General features: G+C 39.6%; 1 protein-coding gene across 1 annotated transcript in view; it reads right to left on the bottom strand.

The window, feature by feature from the left end:
- VPS13A (vacuolar protein sorting 13 homolog A) overlaps window positions 1-11,194 on the bottom strand; it is a 105,596-nt gene extending 94,402 nt beyond the window's left edge. Inside the window, exons 1-7 of the mRNA XM_059833918.1 lie at window positions 11,095-11,194; window positions 3,558-3,601; window positions 2,996-3,038; window positions 1,899-1,994; window positions 1,501-1,602; window positions 703-812; window positions 316-375 (exon numbers count right to left, since the gene is read on the bottom strand). Coding sequence (XP_059689901.1) covers window positions 316-375; window positions 703-812; window positions 1,501-1,602; window positions 1,899-1,994; window positions 2,996-3,038; window positions 3,558-3,601; window positions 11,095-11,194 — 555 coding nt within the window. The remainder of the gene's footprint in view (window positions 1-315; window positions 376-702; window positions 813-1,500; window positions 1,603-1,898; window positions 1,995-2,995; window positions 3,039-3,557; window positions 3,602-11,094) is intronic.
- Between the last annotated feature and the right edge of the window lie 6,192 nt (window positions 11,195-17,386).

Below are 17,386 nucleotides of genomic sequence, written 5' to 3'. Positions count from 1 at the left end.
GAAATATTCATACATTCTGAATAGCCCAAATTTCACAAAGTCTGGTACTTGGCAACCACAAAGTGCAGCAGGCAGAAGAGTAAGGATTTCCTCCCAAAGGTCTGTTTTAATGCTAGCATTTTGTCTTTAATGGCACCCCCACCACAATATTTATGCTGGATTTGATAAACCAAGTAGTTACCATTGTGCACTGGTCATGATTATAGGTATACTTTCATTAGACAGTATGTTACCAGACAGCACAATAATACACAAAAACGTAACTTAACCTATCAGTATACATCATCATGTTTTTTAGATGAAAAACAAAATTACCTGCAAACTTAGATTCTGAAGTGAAATCCCAAATGACAAGGGGTTATTCCGATTTGTGATCTAATAGAGCAGGGGGAAAACACCAAAAAAAAGGATTACCTTATGCTCTAAATTCAGATTTGGAAGTACATAACCAATAAAAAAATATATAGCAAAGATCTGACAACTATATCTTCTTTGTACCCAACCATATGCTTATCTTTATGCTTCGGTACAAGCTTTTTATCAGTTTTCTTTTTTCTTTTTTTTTAAAGACTATGAAATTTCCAAAACTTTACCAGGATTCTCTCAACATGGAAAGCAATGGGCAGAAAAGAAATCAAACAGGTTCCTAATTTCATGTTACAGTGCACAACCCCTTATGCTGAGACATACAAAAGTACTTACATCATCTTCATAGCGAATATGGATGTTGGAAATTTTCACCTGAAGATTTTTGATGACCTGAGTGACTAGTTTTTCTACAAAAGTGTCTTGTTTCTCTTCTTTTACTTTATCTACGTTAAAGGAAAAGAATGTAATATCTTGTTTGTATTAAAGTATTTTTAAAACTACACTAGAGAAAACAATAATATAATAAAGGTTGTATTATAAGATATTTAAATTTTCTATTACATTGTAGTCTAGTTGTATAAAAACATGTCCTTTTGGTATAATCTGTTAACATTTATATCCTCAGACTAGACAGTTTCAGCTTTACTACCTAGTGCATGAAGTATCAGGTTGTTCAAAAGTATGACTTGTACCCACTGATACTTAAGGTGGCCAATACATATTTCTTGAAAGTACCAGAAGTTGAATTTAAGATTATAAGACTTAACATGTATCAAACAAAGTAACGAGAATCTTTAAAAAGGCGTAACCATAAAAATTCTTTGCTACTGGAAACAAAGTTAAATTGTTTCTTATGAAAGAAAAGGAAAGAAAATGTCAGGCAACATATGACATAGGCAAGCAATACTTCAAAAGCCTTCTTTATATCAGATCACATCAATGTTTGAACCTTTTTATTTTCAGGATCCCTGTTCTGCAATATTGATGGCAGCTACATTTAAAAATCTGTAACTAATAATTTTTTAAGTATCAAGAGGAAAACAAGAATCTAAATCACTTTAAGTGACAAATCCAGCATTGTAAACCAAAGAAAGAAATACCATCACTTTCATTAGTTTTTCCCACTCTTACCTTGGTCAGCTATTTTCTGCTTTGCTTCCTCTATCCTTTGCAATTCCCTTTGTCTTGCCTCCAAGAGCTGCCTGGCTTCTTTTTCAGCATCATATTTTATGCCTAAATACACAATGTAAAAAGGTATGATACAAAAAACCTTACATATTTTTGGAAGATGCTGTTTCAAAAGCAGTAATTTTCACATTTTGTAATTTTGTAAAGCAGTAATTTTCACATAACAGCAAAAAATTAGGTGACTAAATATAAACTACTGAAAGACACCCCATTCCCATTATCTAATTGTATTTGGTAGGAGTATCTACTAGGAATAAAGCTCATGAAAACAGTATCAACCCATTCTAGATACTTCTGAAACCCACCAATCTATAGTCACTTTTTTCTCTACATTAACTTACTGGCTGTGGGCACAATAAGCAAATAAACTCCATCAAGAACCGCCTCAACAGGTTGAGTATAAAGGTTTTGCCATGGAATCTGTAGGTTAAGTTGACCTACAAACACAAAGGAAAAGCTTGAGGTATACAGTTAAACAGTTGACTGGAAAAAAAAAATATTAGAAAGATAATCAACATTAACCACAAATCTCTGAGCAATTATTATATTGGACAGAAAAAACAGCTTATCTGAGGTACATGTCCTTTGGGTTGTTTGTGTTATACAGCACACAAATGAACATGAGGCAAGTTTTTCCATGAGCAGAACTAGTAAGGCTACAGGTCCTCTCCTTACACCCTTGAATGATATTCCTTCTTCCCAACAGCAACCTCCCCCTCCTTGCAAATCGACTGCAGCACCCTCATAAACAAGACAAGCATGGGCAGCTCATATGTGATCAGTCAGCTTAATACTCCCCAAACCGGAATTTTTTAAATATGTATTTTTCTTTCTTTTTCAGTGGAAGAGTCTTAAACTAGTGTGCCTATTTTGTGAACATGGGGACCCTGAGGTTACAGCATCTCTCATTCTTCACACAAGTGCCGATTTTAATAAACTATGAAATCAGTCACAGGAAAACATATACTTCCAGGGTAGATTTAAGGAAAACATAATGGCTTTAGATTTAGTTTTCTTTAAAAAAACACTAACTTTTACAGGACAGTCAACTTGCAATGAGAAAACTTTTCACATTAGCGAAAACAGGAAAGGAGTATAGAAAGGGAAGTGGGAGGCAAAAATCAGTTATGGAGTCTTGCTAAGACAAGGAATGAGATGCAGTCCTGCTCGGTTGCTCAACTTTGCTGTGTTGGGTTCTTTTCTCATTAATATTGAATTGATTACACTAGACTCCAGTATATTTTAACTTTACCATCTCAGCTCAAGAAAAAGAGCTTCTTCAACAGTTCTTTTCTGAAAAGACAAACTTCAGAGTGTACAAAGCATGCAAATCAAGGAAACCAGGAAAATTAACTTGCTTAGGATGCCTAGAGCCACTTGCAAGGTAAAGTAGCATGTTTAGTAACTCCTGCATTGGTGTATAATAAATGTAACTTACCAATATGTCCTGCTTTAACTTTAAATGGTACATCCAGCTGACTCTGAAAGAAAGTGTTTTAGAACATTTAAGCTCATTTCAGCAACTTGTAAAATGTTCCCATATAGGAAAAAGATGATGATAACATTAGCAACAGATTTACCTTTCAACCACTGAAAAAAAACCCATTCAATATAATGGAACAAGCAAGCATTTAGTTACTGGTTTAAACTGTTAAGCCATGCTAGGCTAAATACATTACCAAAAGCAATTTTCTAGCTTCATGATCTATAGAGAAAAGGTCTTTCAGTATTGCTTTTGATCAAAACACGTTCTTTTAGCACTTGCTGAGAGTTTTGTTGTTGAACAAAAAGAAAAAGCTAAATGAAGCCAGCATACACCTTCACCTTTAAATTTAATCTCAAATTAGACAACTCGCACAAGCGCGGAGAAAACAAAACAGTACTTTTTCACTTAAAAGACAGTATATCCCAAAATAAGAACCAAAAAAAGTGCACACAACCCAAAACATTGTTCAAGAATCGTTTTTGCAACACTTTTATTTTTATTTTCAATAACTTACCAATGCATTTTCTTTTATTTCAAGATTCTTCAGTGCTACAGCTCCTAAAAGCAAAGAAGCCAGTAAGTAAAACCACAATAAGCAAAGTAGTAGTGGTGCACGCTGACCATCCCAAAGTCTGAGTCTGTGGTTCCTGACCTGTGGTTCTTCAACTCTTTGCTGTAGAAGATAACCACAACCTACACCTTAAATACCCATGAAAGATGATTAAGAACACACTGTTCATTCATGTTACAAAATAATATCTGAGAATTTCTCATGGAGCTTGCGTGTCCATGGAAAAGAACCTAAGAATCCTCAAAGTAAAAATGTTGGAAATTCCTGTCATATTTTGTAAGGACCCATTTTGAATCTAAAAGTTTGCCTCTTTTTCCTTGACCATCTGCTTCCTATGCTTGTGGAAATCTAGCAACATTAAATTTAGAGTGAATTTTTAGCCCTCAAAAGATCTTGCATTTGCAAGTTATATTTATAGGATAAAAGTTCACAGGAAGCATTTCAGTAAACTTAATTTCTGAATGTCTTAAGGCAACAATAAATTCAGTACCCTGTAAACAAAGAAAATTTGAATTGCAAGATCTGTTTTTACAACGTATTTGACATTAGACACTTGCCATAACAAAGGAACATTGGAAGGGAGCAGGAAACTCATAACTTAAAAATATGCACATAGTCTGAAACAATGTCTTCTGCAAATTCTACAAGAAAGATGGAACACCTGCAATGACTACCTTCAAATTAGTTGTATAGTGTTAACACATGCACATGGAACAGACACCTGATACAGCTGAGTGGGGGCATAAATGAGACTCAGGAAACCAGAAACAGATTACAGGCCTGGAAAGGAATACGACGTGAGACTGCCAATGAAGATTTGATTGACTCAATAATGCTTTCCTTTTGGGGACGCAAGTTAGAAATGGCCAGATATATGGGGAGACAGAAGCTCCAACTGCAAGAAATATTCTTGCAATTATATAGTGCTGATGGCATTAGACTACTGTTCTGTTCAAAGTACCATCAATTCTCAGAAACCAGACCCTAATCTCAAAAATGCATTCATTAGAACAGTTGGCTCAAGTTCTTGAACTGCTGTGGAAAAGCTGGTCAGGTAAACTAATCCATCCATCTTGTAGTCCTTGCAAAATCTATGAAGTTTTTAATGATTTAATTTAGTCATTGCAACAATCTATTATCACTTTCCAGGAGAAATCTATACATCTGACATGTGCTATCATCAACCTCTCCAAAGAAATACTACATGCAGAAGGATTTTTTTTGAGAGGTGGTGGTTTTGCTTTTAAGCCTTACAATATACACATATTGACAGGAACATGAGAAAGGGAGAAAAAAAAAAAGTCAATGAAAGCACTCCCAGCAGTAGTCTATTGTGCCTCTAGTATCTGTAACTAGTCTACATAGTCTTTGTAGGTAACAACAAGGTGACAGTTTTTATACTCCATTGGGTTTCATTCTACTCTAAATTTATTCCCTGATAAAGCTTACCCTGCACTGACCATTTTAACAGTCGTTGGTGAAAGTTTCATTATATGAGAGACATACCAAAAAAAAAAAAAAATTTGCTTCTCCAAGAAGACATCACTACCTGTAACTGTATTCACAGCAGGTAATTCTAATGGTATCCAGAGCAAAGGTTCAGGTTTGTAACCAAGTTACCATGCATGACATGCTATTTTTGCATGTCAGTTGAGCCATGGTAAAAATGTTTACAGGCGAACTCTAAGACTACTTGACACATGAAGTAGTTTAACTGGGTTTAGTTTCTTTCACTTTCACTGTCAGCTAAGTAAACATTACCTCTCATTTATCAAGCATTTGGCACATGCCACATTTCAGCTGAGGCATGGTATTGAGGCTGCAATAATTTGGCAGCCCTAATGCTTCTAAAAACAAGGTACTGCAAAGTGAGCAAGGATTATTACCTCAAGCACTTGCAAACAAGATCTTGTGACGGAGAACTATAGCTCATTTTACCTCAGCACATCATAATTGCAGAGAATAAACATGGTATCAATACTGTTTCAAACAAGAAGGCTTTGACAATTCTACCTGAAATGTTGGGATTGGGAAGTGGGGTAAATAATTCTTCACCATTTTTTCTATACTTCAGATTTTATAATTAATAAGTTTAAAGGTTTTCAGTTGAAATCATAAATAGAAAGAGATGAAAATTAGTAAAACTTCAATCGTCTCAATTTTAGTATAAAAATACTGAAACACATTCACTGAAATATCACAGCCTACTTATGAAAACCTTGACTGAGGGTCTGACCACAGCGAATGAATTATCAAAACATACAAACGGCTAGTACTGAAGTGCTATGTTTTGTACATTTATGGAACCTTTCTTTTTCCTATACTTGAGCGAGAGTGCAAGAAAGAGATGAAACTAAACATTCCTGCAAGTAAACATGAACTATTTCCAAAGTTACCACATCTCACCTGGCAACCAATTTTAACACGATACAAAATGCAGTAACTGATCATGTCAGTATTCCCCTTCATTGCCAAAATTTTAGTCTCTATCACACTCAGCTCTTTCACTTGCAATGAAACATAGCTCCAAGTGCAATAGCACTGAATCCTGACTGTTCTGCTACAGGGGAAAAAAAAATGAGAAAAAAAAAATCCCTCACAAACAGAAGCAGGAAAATCAGGGAACAAAGGCCTGTTACAGGACATAACACAGCTACTGAATTTTACTGTCTTGGAGCACTGCCAATGGATTTTAATTGCAAGAATTTCAAAATACAGCAAGATTTGGTTGTTTGGTTTTGTTGGTGGTTTGGGGGGGGGGGGTGTCCCCCTTTGGGGGAAATTGGATGTTTCTTTGTTTTGACAACAGAAACATATCCAGATAAAACCCCATTTGATGGGTTAAAAATTGCCCAACTAAGGAACCTTGAAAACTATATACAAGTAGTTGAAGTTGTATAAATATCTAGGGTTAAACATGCAGAGATGAAAGATGATAGGCATCAGAAACTGAAGATATCTCAGCTGGTATCTGACCAGTACCCAACATTCCTGCTCACATATTTTAACAGAATTTCTGCTTTTTAGCAACAGCATTGTCAGCTTGTGAACCCCTTTGATCACTTTACACAAACTGCTGCCTTTGCCAGTCATTTCCCATTTGTGTTTGTGCTGTTAATTATTCCTGTTTAAGCATACCTTCTGGAGACAAGCTGTAAGTCTTTGAGAATCTGAGTGTCTGCCAAATACCTCCACTACTGACATTTATTGTAAAATAGGTCATGAAAGGCAGCAGAAACTACTAGATAACCTTCATTCCTCAGTCAATTCAAATTACTAATATGTAAGGGGGGGATTGCACCTGCTACACCCTTGCAGCTGCTATACCTAGACAAGGAAAGGTATGTAAAAGAAGTAGTCTTTTATTAGAATAATAGCTGTAGCCAGAAAAAAAGTAGCTAAAAAGTGCTTGTGTGCTCACAAACTTGTGTCAATTACCTGCCTACATCATCCTACTAATGTAGCTGCCCCAGTAAGAGATGCCAGCTATTCAAATAACAAGTTGTGTTAAGTAAGATACGTTTGAGACATTATCTAATAAGTAGGTGTGCCAAGTCAATAGATAATTCAGTATTTTAAAAGGCCGTTGAGTGGGTCTAATCAAGACACTGAATGAAAAGTTATTTAGATCCAGCCAAAAGAAAACAGTGGCAACACGGACCTTGGTGAAAGAATTGTTTGGTCTCTCATAGTGTCTGGAAACCTCAACCACACTTCACTTCTCAGAGGTAACTGTCAACATCTCACATTGCTTCAGTCATTTCTTCATGTATTGAAGTATAACTTTATTAGATCTAGACTGTTCAAAATTATCTAACTTACCTAAATACTCATCTAGCCTGTTTTTCTAAGCCAAGTACTTAGACATTTGTTAACACAGCTCATCGAAACTATCTTTTCAAGTGAAGACCGAAACAAGAAAAGGTTGAAAACACTGTCCTTCCTAGCATCATCCATCATCATCCATGGCTGCCTAACACAGTAACTTTTTATTTTGCTTAATACTAATGGACTTCTTAAAGAATATGATTTCCTTCCCCATTACATTCTTTTCCAAGCCTTGGCCTTTCATGTTGAAATTACCTTTTTTATTTTTATAAGTCATCCCACATTCTCCTCTCTGTATTGCCTTTTATATTTCAGGTCATTCAGTTCTTGCAAGTCTCTCAGCCATGAGTCTGTTTCCAGACATCCCATCTTTCTTTAGTACTGAGACAGTTTGCATTTTTACCCTTCAATCTGAGGGGTTTTTTTAACAGGAAAAAAAAAAAAACAAAAAAAACCACGTTGAAAAACATTTCTATAGTTACTACTGTGTTCATGTATGTTGTTTGGAGCAGTGTCATCACACAGTTTTGCTACCCGGATTGAATCTGTATTGTTTTAATATGGCATACTGAATTCTCTCATTAGGCAAAACTGAAATTAATGTTAAGCATATTCATTAAAAAGTCATTAATACAGCTCCCAAATTCACAGAAGATTAAACTATATAAAGTTAGTTTTTATACATATATCCAGAGCCTACCAACAGGTTACCAGTCTTAACCCAAACAGGCTAGCTACAAAATATCACAAGGACAAAACTTGTTCATTACAGCGTCTAAAAAGAAAACCTCCCTTGGGTATTTAATCATTCAGAGACAAAAATAGTATAGGCTTTTTAAAATTTAAGCTACACATATATAGCACCTGTGCAGTGCTACAGCATCCCAAAAGCACTGGCCATTTGTTACAAGGAGAAAAACTGTCCTTTTAGTCACTACTAAGATATTTGAAATTAAGTTGTCCTAAATCCATTCAGATTACATGATTTATGTAAAATGTGGCAAATTTATCACAACACATACTTAAGACAGACACTGTATGAAAACACATAGGTGTAATGAAACCATTTCAGAGCATGCAGACAAGCCTTAAAAAGAATTAAGCTTACACAAAACATGAAGACCAAAAAAAAGTACTATTTTTCTAAAAAAAAAAATTTAGTTCCACAATTCCAGTAATTAGGAAGCCAATAATCAGTAGACTTTTAGACATACTGTGAGTGTAGGGATCTACAAATCAATGATGGCCTCCATATAAAGACACTAGTCTACTGCTATAACTACTAATAGCTACTGCCTTTTGGTTAGAGGAATGCAATTTGTAGGTCCTCCAAGATCTTTGGAGTGAAAGAAATGTTGCAGATGTACACATTACTAAACATAGTTTAAGGTGCACATACAACCGAAAGCGTCATGCAGTAGACCAGGAAAAAATAAACCTCTACAGGTGATGCTTCAACAATGCTACAGAGTAGCAGTTCTGGGCATCTCAGAACAAGATGTAGCTTCATATATCCATTTTCACGCTAAGCCAGTAAACAGGCTATGTAGAGGAAAAACTAACTTTATTCTAGAACAAAGACACTGTACTGATGAAAAAGGAATTCAATTTAAAGAAAAAATATACTAAAGCCTCTAAAATGTTAAAACTACTTGAAGAGGAAGTCATAGAAAAATTCCAAAATCAAGTTCCACATACCTAAAAAATATGACAGCTGAATATCAAAACTCCAAAGTAAAAATCAGTGATATCTATTTAGGTTTGGGTTTTTTTTTTTAAAGTGAGAGCACTAATATGCACCTAATCTGGTAAGAGTTGCCTCATAGAAGCATAAGCTGCCAAGAGTAACCACCAGCAATCTACAGAGCTGGAAAAATAAGCTTTTACCTTTTTGTAATGTATAAACATTGCCCAAAACATTTACAGAATGTTCCATGTTGTACATTAAATATTTTGCTTACCTTCTTTGAATACAAAGAAGAAACTATGATAACTGAAGAACCTCTTAAGTACAAAAATCAAACAATTACTTTGACACATTTTTGCTGGAAGTTGCAATAACTCAATCCTCTCAAATAAGACACGCATAATCTGTAATAAATATGCTACACGGGGCCTTACTGCTACAGATCAAGGGCTACTACTTTCTCTCCAGCAGTTACATGTGCTGTTGCAGTGCTAAGGTGCTAAGACTCCATATAGAGACTGAACTTCACAAAGACCCTACAAACTACTTCACTAGTGGAATCAAAATTAGTGCAGAACTAAAATCAAGTAAGGAGTAAGGATGCCATTTCAGAAAATAGAAGCATGAAACAAAAGTGTCCAGGATGCAAAAAAAACTCCAGGAAAAGCTTTCAAAATCTGATTCATTTATGTACCAGTACCTAAGAATGGAACTGTAGGTAGGGAATACCTCGGGGATGCTTCACAACTGCAGACATAGGAATACTCTTTTAAAAAAACCTGTGCCTCTGTGTTTGCTTTTGCTGATGCTGCAGACACCTGGAATGCACACTCAAAACCGAGCTAGGAGTGGTCACTGCACATGCACCTGTTAATTGTATGCGTCTTACTTTTCTTATGCTACCTTACTTTGTCCAGACATACTGGAGAGAAAGACCTTTGTTGCTCTTTTCTTGTACATACATTACTCAGCACAGCACATTCAAAGAGAATACTTTCCTCCCTTCAGAACTGGCATGCTAATTTACTTCTACAGACTACTGCTTACCTCGCCTGGCACAGCTGGTCACGGTCTGTGCAAGCACCTAAGACAAACTCTGTTCCTAATTCTTTAATGTTAGAAAAACGAAACATGACAACTATTCTAGACCTACAGATGACAGCACCAAAAAAAAATGGCATGTCACTGCTGTTTTCAGAGAGGCTACCGACTTCCTCCAGCACACCACTGGCACTAAAACGCCACCAAAACCCCAGGTGTTTATTTTCGGTTTCTTATTTCCGGGCAGGGCAAAAGTCAGTAAGTCAGTTCAGTTTCGCATCCACTGGGAGCCGGGCCAGGCTCCCGGCCGGCGGCGGCCCCAGCTGCCCGCCCAGCCCTCCCCAAACTTCCCGCCAGTGCCGTAAGCACCGCGCGGATCCCGACACCCGCCAGCTCCCCAGCCAAGCCAAGTCCCCGGCCAGGAGAAGGCAGCAAGGGCAGCTCACTGGGAAAAAGAAAACCTAAGCGGACACTCATACACCTCCAGCATTTTCGCCTCCCTGGTTTCGCAGCACCTCCCGGCCCCGCGGCCGCCTCCCCCGCCGCCCCCCGCTTGCCGCAACCGCCACCAGCTGCTCCACGCCCCCCACCGACACCTCCTCCCCAGTCCGCCCGCCCCCACGACTATTTTTAAGCTGCCGAGCAGGTGGAGCGGCGGCAGAGCTGCCGGGCAGGCAGCCCAGCGCCGCGGTGGGTGTGGCATGGCACGGCCCGGCCCGGCCCGGCCCGGCCGGACGCCCGGGGTACACAGCCCCGGGCTCCTCCCTTGCGCGGGCGCCAGGGCGGCCCCGAGCCCGCCCGGGCGGGCAGGAGGGAGGCGCCGCGGGACTGCTGAGGGCAGCGGCGGGCAGGCAGGTCGGCGGGCGGCTCCCCAGCGCAGCCGAGCCGGGCGGCGCATGCCCCCGCGGCGCGGCAGCCCCCTACCTCCCCAGATGCCCAGCTTCAGCTGGGAGCTGTCCAGGTTCACGACGTAGTCGCCGAGGAAACGGTTCAGGACGTCCACGACCAGCGACTCAAACACCATCTTGCCCCGGCCCCGGCGGCGGCAGCAGCACCGCCGCTCCGGCTCCTGCCCCTGCCCGGCCGCGGGCACGCCCCGCCCTCCGCCTCACACACTGCGGCGCTCCGCCCCGCGGCCTGAGGGGGCGGGCCCCGTTCTGCCCCTCCCCTTCGCCCCTCCCCGCACCGCACCCACCAGCCGTCGTGACGCGGGACCCCGAGCGCTGCGCGCACGCGCCGTGGGCCGCCTTCCCGTGCGCAGGCGTGGTAGCTTGGTGCCGGCTACGGGCGTGGGAAGGGAAGGGCGCGGTTTGCCTGAGGCGGCGCAGGCAGCCGGCGGGGATGGGTGCCTCGGCCCTACTCCGGGGTCGGTCGGCACGATTTCCGAAGGAAATACGAGGGGTTCACACTAGTTTGCCACTGCTGTTTGTTTTTAAGATATCAATTAACTTGCCCAAAGAGTTTGAATGTAGCCAGTACGATTTTTTTTTTTTTGCAGGCTAGGCAGGCGTAGAAATTACTACACCTCTCAGCTATTTGAAAGTGGCTGAAGTATTATGAGCATAATGACTAAGCCAAGTTGAATTTAAGATCCATTTCCAAAGAGCTTGACTCTCATGCCATTTGCTGGCTTGGGGATCTGCTGAATCAAACAGAAAAATCTGGGTCATGTTCACCCTGAGTGACTGTGTGCTGAGGCCTCCTGCACGCACGAGGCTCTTGTTCTGCCAAACAGGCACAATGCATTTCTTTGATGATGACAGGAAGAATGTAAGTATCCTCCAGCTTGTTCCTGGAACTGCAACAACTGGGTTTGAAATTAGGTTAAAATGTTTTATTGATAAGCAAACCCCTGAGTTTTTATAGCATGCGGTATTGCATTTGCATGCCAAGTTTGGGGGGATGGAGGGCTGTCGCTGCGAGAAGAGACATGGGGCTGCCCTGTGCTGGAGACAGCCGGTTCCAGCCGGCTTTAACCGACCCACCACAGGGCACAGCTAGGCCCCTCGTCGGTGCTTGTGGCACCTCTGTGATAACGTATTTAAGAAAGGGTAAAAAATGCTGCACCGCAGCTGTGAGAGAAGCAAGAAGAACATGGGAGAAGCATCCCTGCAGACACCAAGGCCAGGGGTGCCTGCAGGGATGGAGGGGAGGAGGTGCTCCAGGCGCCAGAGCAGAGGTTCCCCTGCAGCCCATGATGAAGACCGTGGTGGAGCAGGTTGTCCCCCTGCAGCCCACGGATGACCACAGTGGAGCAGATATCCACCTGTAGCCCATGGAGGACCCCACACCGCAGCAGGTGGACATGCCCTGAGGGAAGCAGCAGCCCATGGAGGGCCCACCCAGGAGCAGGTTTTCTGCCAGGAGCTGCCTCCCGTGGGGGACCCACGCTGGAGCAGTCTATTCCTTTCTGTCAGTGTCACTGAACCTTTGTATCTAATATTCTAAATTAAGCCATTTTAATTAGAATGTATTACTTGCTGGGGGGGTAGGAATGAGAAGACTGGAAGAGATGATACACTGTTTCATTCCTTTTTATAGTAATAAAAGAATGCTACCCACCGCTTCTCCTGACCTTTCATTTCACTGTGGCATGTATTTGCCTACTTACCCACAGTCTCCTGCATTAGCAATGCCTCACCTCCCCCCAATGTGCGGAATTTAATAATTTAGAAAGAAGTAGCTTTGTTCAAGGAGCACACTTTTACCAGGGACTTCATTGTTGTTGGTATGATGGATCTTTCCACGACACAAAATATGGGTGAATTTTCCACCGCAGTAAGCTAGTCTTGAAGCTCTCCAGCTAAGAAAAACTGCTTAACATTGATGAATTCCTAGGCCTAGTGTTGGCGACCACGGATAAGCATGTGATGTTCTACTAGTGACTCTTACATAGTTAAAAATACATAACATTTGTAGACTTACCAAGGCAAGGGTGTTCCATCCTTCTTTTTCCCTCAGCCCTCTTCGTGTCCCACATCTCACTAGCACCAGCAGGTGCAGTGTGATTTCAAGCCCGGTTGGAGCAGTAGCTGAGAAGTAAGGAACAGGGTACATCAAACAGTGGAGTAGCTGCAGAGCATTTCTCCCTGGGATTTCCATGAAATTTAAGAACTCTGTCTGCATGCGTGAGACCGTCACAGCCACCTGGAAAGCAATTTTTCCAGTTGAACTGGTGTTCTGTGTGTTCCTGTGGTACCCACAGAAATCCATTCATAATCTCTGTGCTTTTCCCAATTTTATAATCAAAGGTCCTGATACCTTGATGGCACTTCACACCCATAACAAAACTGTTTAACATCTGGCTGAGTATTAGCAACTAGGTCTCTGCGCTCCCTGCTCATAGTATTTCTTCAAGCTGAGCCTGGAGACCTCAGTCTTCCCTATGCCAAAGGGGGATCCCAGGTCAGCTTAACTGCTGACCTCTGTGTGAACGCTGCTCAGATTTCTACTGAAGTGACGCAACATCTCACAGGTCTGCCAGGATGGCAGGTCATCTGCAGGGTACAGTGCTGTCCGCTGCTACAGGACAACCACTGGCAGCCTGCTCAGTCACATATTAGAGTTCAGGCAAGTAAATTTGCTCATAGAAAAAAATGTAAAAGATATTTCTGCATTTTTTTATTCTCCTCAAAAATTTCTAATTTCCAGGGTCTAATGAAGTCACATAACTTTAGGCATGCTGCTGTGATTCCATGTATTTTCACGTTCATAAATATGAAAAATCTTATCCTTGTTTCTTCCAAGTTGCAGATAGTGCTTTCAAAACGGCTTTGGCTCAAAGAAGCATGAAGGGTGGTGAATAAAACAGGATGGACTATGAACCTCATTTAGTGTGTCCTCAAAACCGGAATTCTATTAGTCTTACAGAGATGTCAAAATTCATGAACTATTTCATGAACTATTTTACAGTGCACTCATAACTGCAGTAAAACCACATGTCACAAGGATGCCTTATTTCTAAATCTTTCAGAGCCACATGGTTTTGAATCTCCTTTGGAATCAGCTGAATCATGGTGCAACAACCCTTGCTCTACTTACACAACCTTTTCCTCAGGACAAGGTGAAATATGTGTAAGTGCCATACTACTTCAATTATACATGCAGCGATGTAGTAACTGCTAAAAAGTGTAGTAGTCTTACTCAGTAATCCATAGTGCTGAGCCTAAACTGCTTAAACTCTTTGAAACTCAGAGACAAAACCAATCCTGAATTTTCCATCTGAAAGTGGTATGCAATAAAAATTCCAAGGTCTGCTTATCAGTAAAATATTTTAGCTGAATTTTAAAGGTAGTTCTTGCAGTTCTAGGAACAAACTAGAGAGGAAGTATATTCTTCCTGCCATCATCAAAGAAGCGCATTCAGCGATTTGGCAAAACAGAAACTTTAGAAGTCCAGTAGGCTTCTGAACACATTCTCAATGAAGACTCGGAGTCTTTCAGCAGATCCACAGCAGAGTAAACTGTGGCTTTTCCCTTGCTTGATGTGAACTGCTCTCTCTTGCTGATGTCTGCTGGCAGGAGTTATTGGTTGCTCACATCAGTACCATCCTGTATGTATTCTTTGGTGCCTAAATAACTACCAAAGTCTACCCCCATATGTGAATGGTTAACAGAAATAAACCACAAAGTAGAAGGTTCCTGCCTTAATTGAAGAGGTGCCATATGTCAAAAGCAGGAAAGTTAATAACTTCATCTGTGATACCAAGGATACTAATTAAGCCCAAGTATATTACATCCACACTTTGTCTCTCTTTTACTGTAAGTGCATACAAATAAGAGAGTATATGTACAGAGGATTTTAGGTGAAGAGTCATCCCAGCTGAAAGAGTAAGAACAGTATTTAATTGTGTACACTGACAGATCTCCTATACTTGTATTAGAAAGCAAGTTATCTCATGCTTTCTGCTTCACCTACAGCCATTTCCTGTAAGATCAGTAATGAATCTCATAGCTATTTGACAACGTAACCTGGATGTATATTTTTATGCTGCATACAACATGAAAACATGTTTCTAAAACAGATTTATGACTACAATATTTGAACTAATAATAATACATGGATGTAATTATTTCTATTTCAAATGTTATTTTAAAGTATAACATCTGAAGTCCTTAAGTTCCTCACTCATCATTAGTCTCTCTAACTGACAGTATTACCCTATTACAGGTAACTTGCAATCCTTTTCTCGTAATTTCGCTGCCACAAAAAAGCTCTAGTAGATTCATTAGTTAAAACAGTGAGACTCAATTAATTCCAAGAGGGGCACACCTCTTTTTGCCTAAGGCCGTGTCAGTTTTCATGGTAGTTCCTTTATTAAGAACTTTCATTTTAAATAACAAAACTTTAGATCTCTTTTCATCATCCCATGAAAAAAGAAATCCTTATTGAAACTAAGAATTTTGCTGTTTTTAGTAATTGCGCTTCACTGCTTTTGGAATTTCCTTGGGACTAGGGATATGACAACACTACCGTTAACATTTTTTTGCTTTAAATGACTTATCATAAATGACCTCAACTACAATGACATGCCTCCTAAGATTTGCATTACTTGAATTATATTCAGTAGCTAGCCTCAGAAGGCCTCTTTTGTCAAGCGGCACTGTATTCTCTTTTTGCAGTACTTTATCACTCTGGATGAAATTGAGAGATAATGCAGGAGCAGAAAGCAGCATAGGGCATGAACCTGTGGGTTTTATCAGATACTCAGGATTGCTGTCTGGAGACAAGCATTTTTCTGTAGAAGACACAGACTTGTGTCGCAAATTTTTGGTGGATGTGGTGTTGGAAGTACTACTCAGAAAGGTGTTGCGACTCATAAATTGAACCATTGAGGATGGTGAAGCTGACTTCATCGTAAATGGAGAACAGTGTAACCTTTTTCTGTCATAATGGGCAGTACCTTCTTGTAAGCATATATTGTAGTTGTTACATGTTTCATGTGAACTTAGTGTCTGCAAATGGTTGTTTAAAACAGGTTTCATATAGATTTGCTTTGAAGTTTCTACTTTTTGTGTATTTGCAGTAATTGTAAAATCTATGTGGAATAAAGATTCCTTTCCTGTGTGCAGATGTCCCAGGAATTCACAAATACCATGTTTTGACAATTGCTGTGCACTTTATCCATATGATTCAATACGAGCTTTGCCATTTAGGCTGATGTTTTCCATATTTCTGTTTTTATTTTGGTAGCTTGATAATTGAACAATATTGTTATCATTATTATTATTATTGATCATGCTTTTTGTTTCAGAATCAAGAATTGAGACTTTTGAAAAATAATCTTCTTTTTTTTAATGAACACAGGCTATTTCTGTAGAGGTTAGATATATTGGCCAGATTCTTACAGCATTCGCTGGTGTTGATAGTTTTGGAGTAATAAAGATATGGGAATCTTTTCTACAGTCAAGACATTTCTTGGCAATTTGGAGTGCCTTTCTTGTGAACTACCATCTTTGTTACTTGAAATTCTTTGATTTTCACCAGATGGGCCTATTGCAGCGTTTTAAAGATTTATTTTAGACAACATAAATATTTGAAGGATTATCTGGCTTGATAGCAACCTGTTTTGAAATGATCTAAGGAAAACAAGAGAAACAGTTGTGAAAAATGAGGAGAAACAATGACTATTTAAAAGCTCTATTTTTTATTTCCATTGGGGTATTTAAAGCAGATTGCGTGAATAAAAAACCCCAGTACATAATGTATGGTCAGCAGAAAATATGCTAAATGGAATTGTAGTCTAACGTAGCAATAGACAAAAGATGTTTTTCCAATATATTTGGCATATTGGCAGATCTTGTAGTTGATTAAAAGAACTGATGAAGTACTATACTTAGCATTATATGTACTTCCTTTATAATTCATATGCATAAATATAATTTACACCAGATTTCAGAATTTGCATTTCATTTTAAATTTGGTAAATCACTCATAAGCAACAAAAAGCAACATAGCATGGAAAGAAAAATAGAATCAGAAATACTATGTTTGCATGTACAAAGTAATATGCATTTGTCTTACCATCTGGAAATACTGATGTGGCACTGTTGGCAGGATAAATTTAAATCTGACTCTGAGCGTATTTTGTTGTATGCCCGTGTCTTTTTCTTGACTCATGAAAGTGCTTGTCAGGCAACACGGAGCATTACAAATAAAGCCCTGATTGCAATCAAAACCTATAGACTGGTCCGAGAAGTTATTGTTGATAGAAAAA

This window comes from Gavia stellata, chromosome Z (genome assembly GCF_030936135.1).
Source record: "Gavia stellata isolate bGavSte3 chromosome Z, bGavSte3.hap2, whole genome shotgun sequence".
In the NCBI taxonomy this organism is placed as follows: Eukaryota; Metazoa; Chordata; class Aves; order Gaviiformes; family Gaviidae; genus Gavia; species Gavia stellata.
The sequence above is the reverse complement of the archived record's forward strand: the minus strand, read 5'-3'. Positions and strand labels throughout refer to the sequence as shown.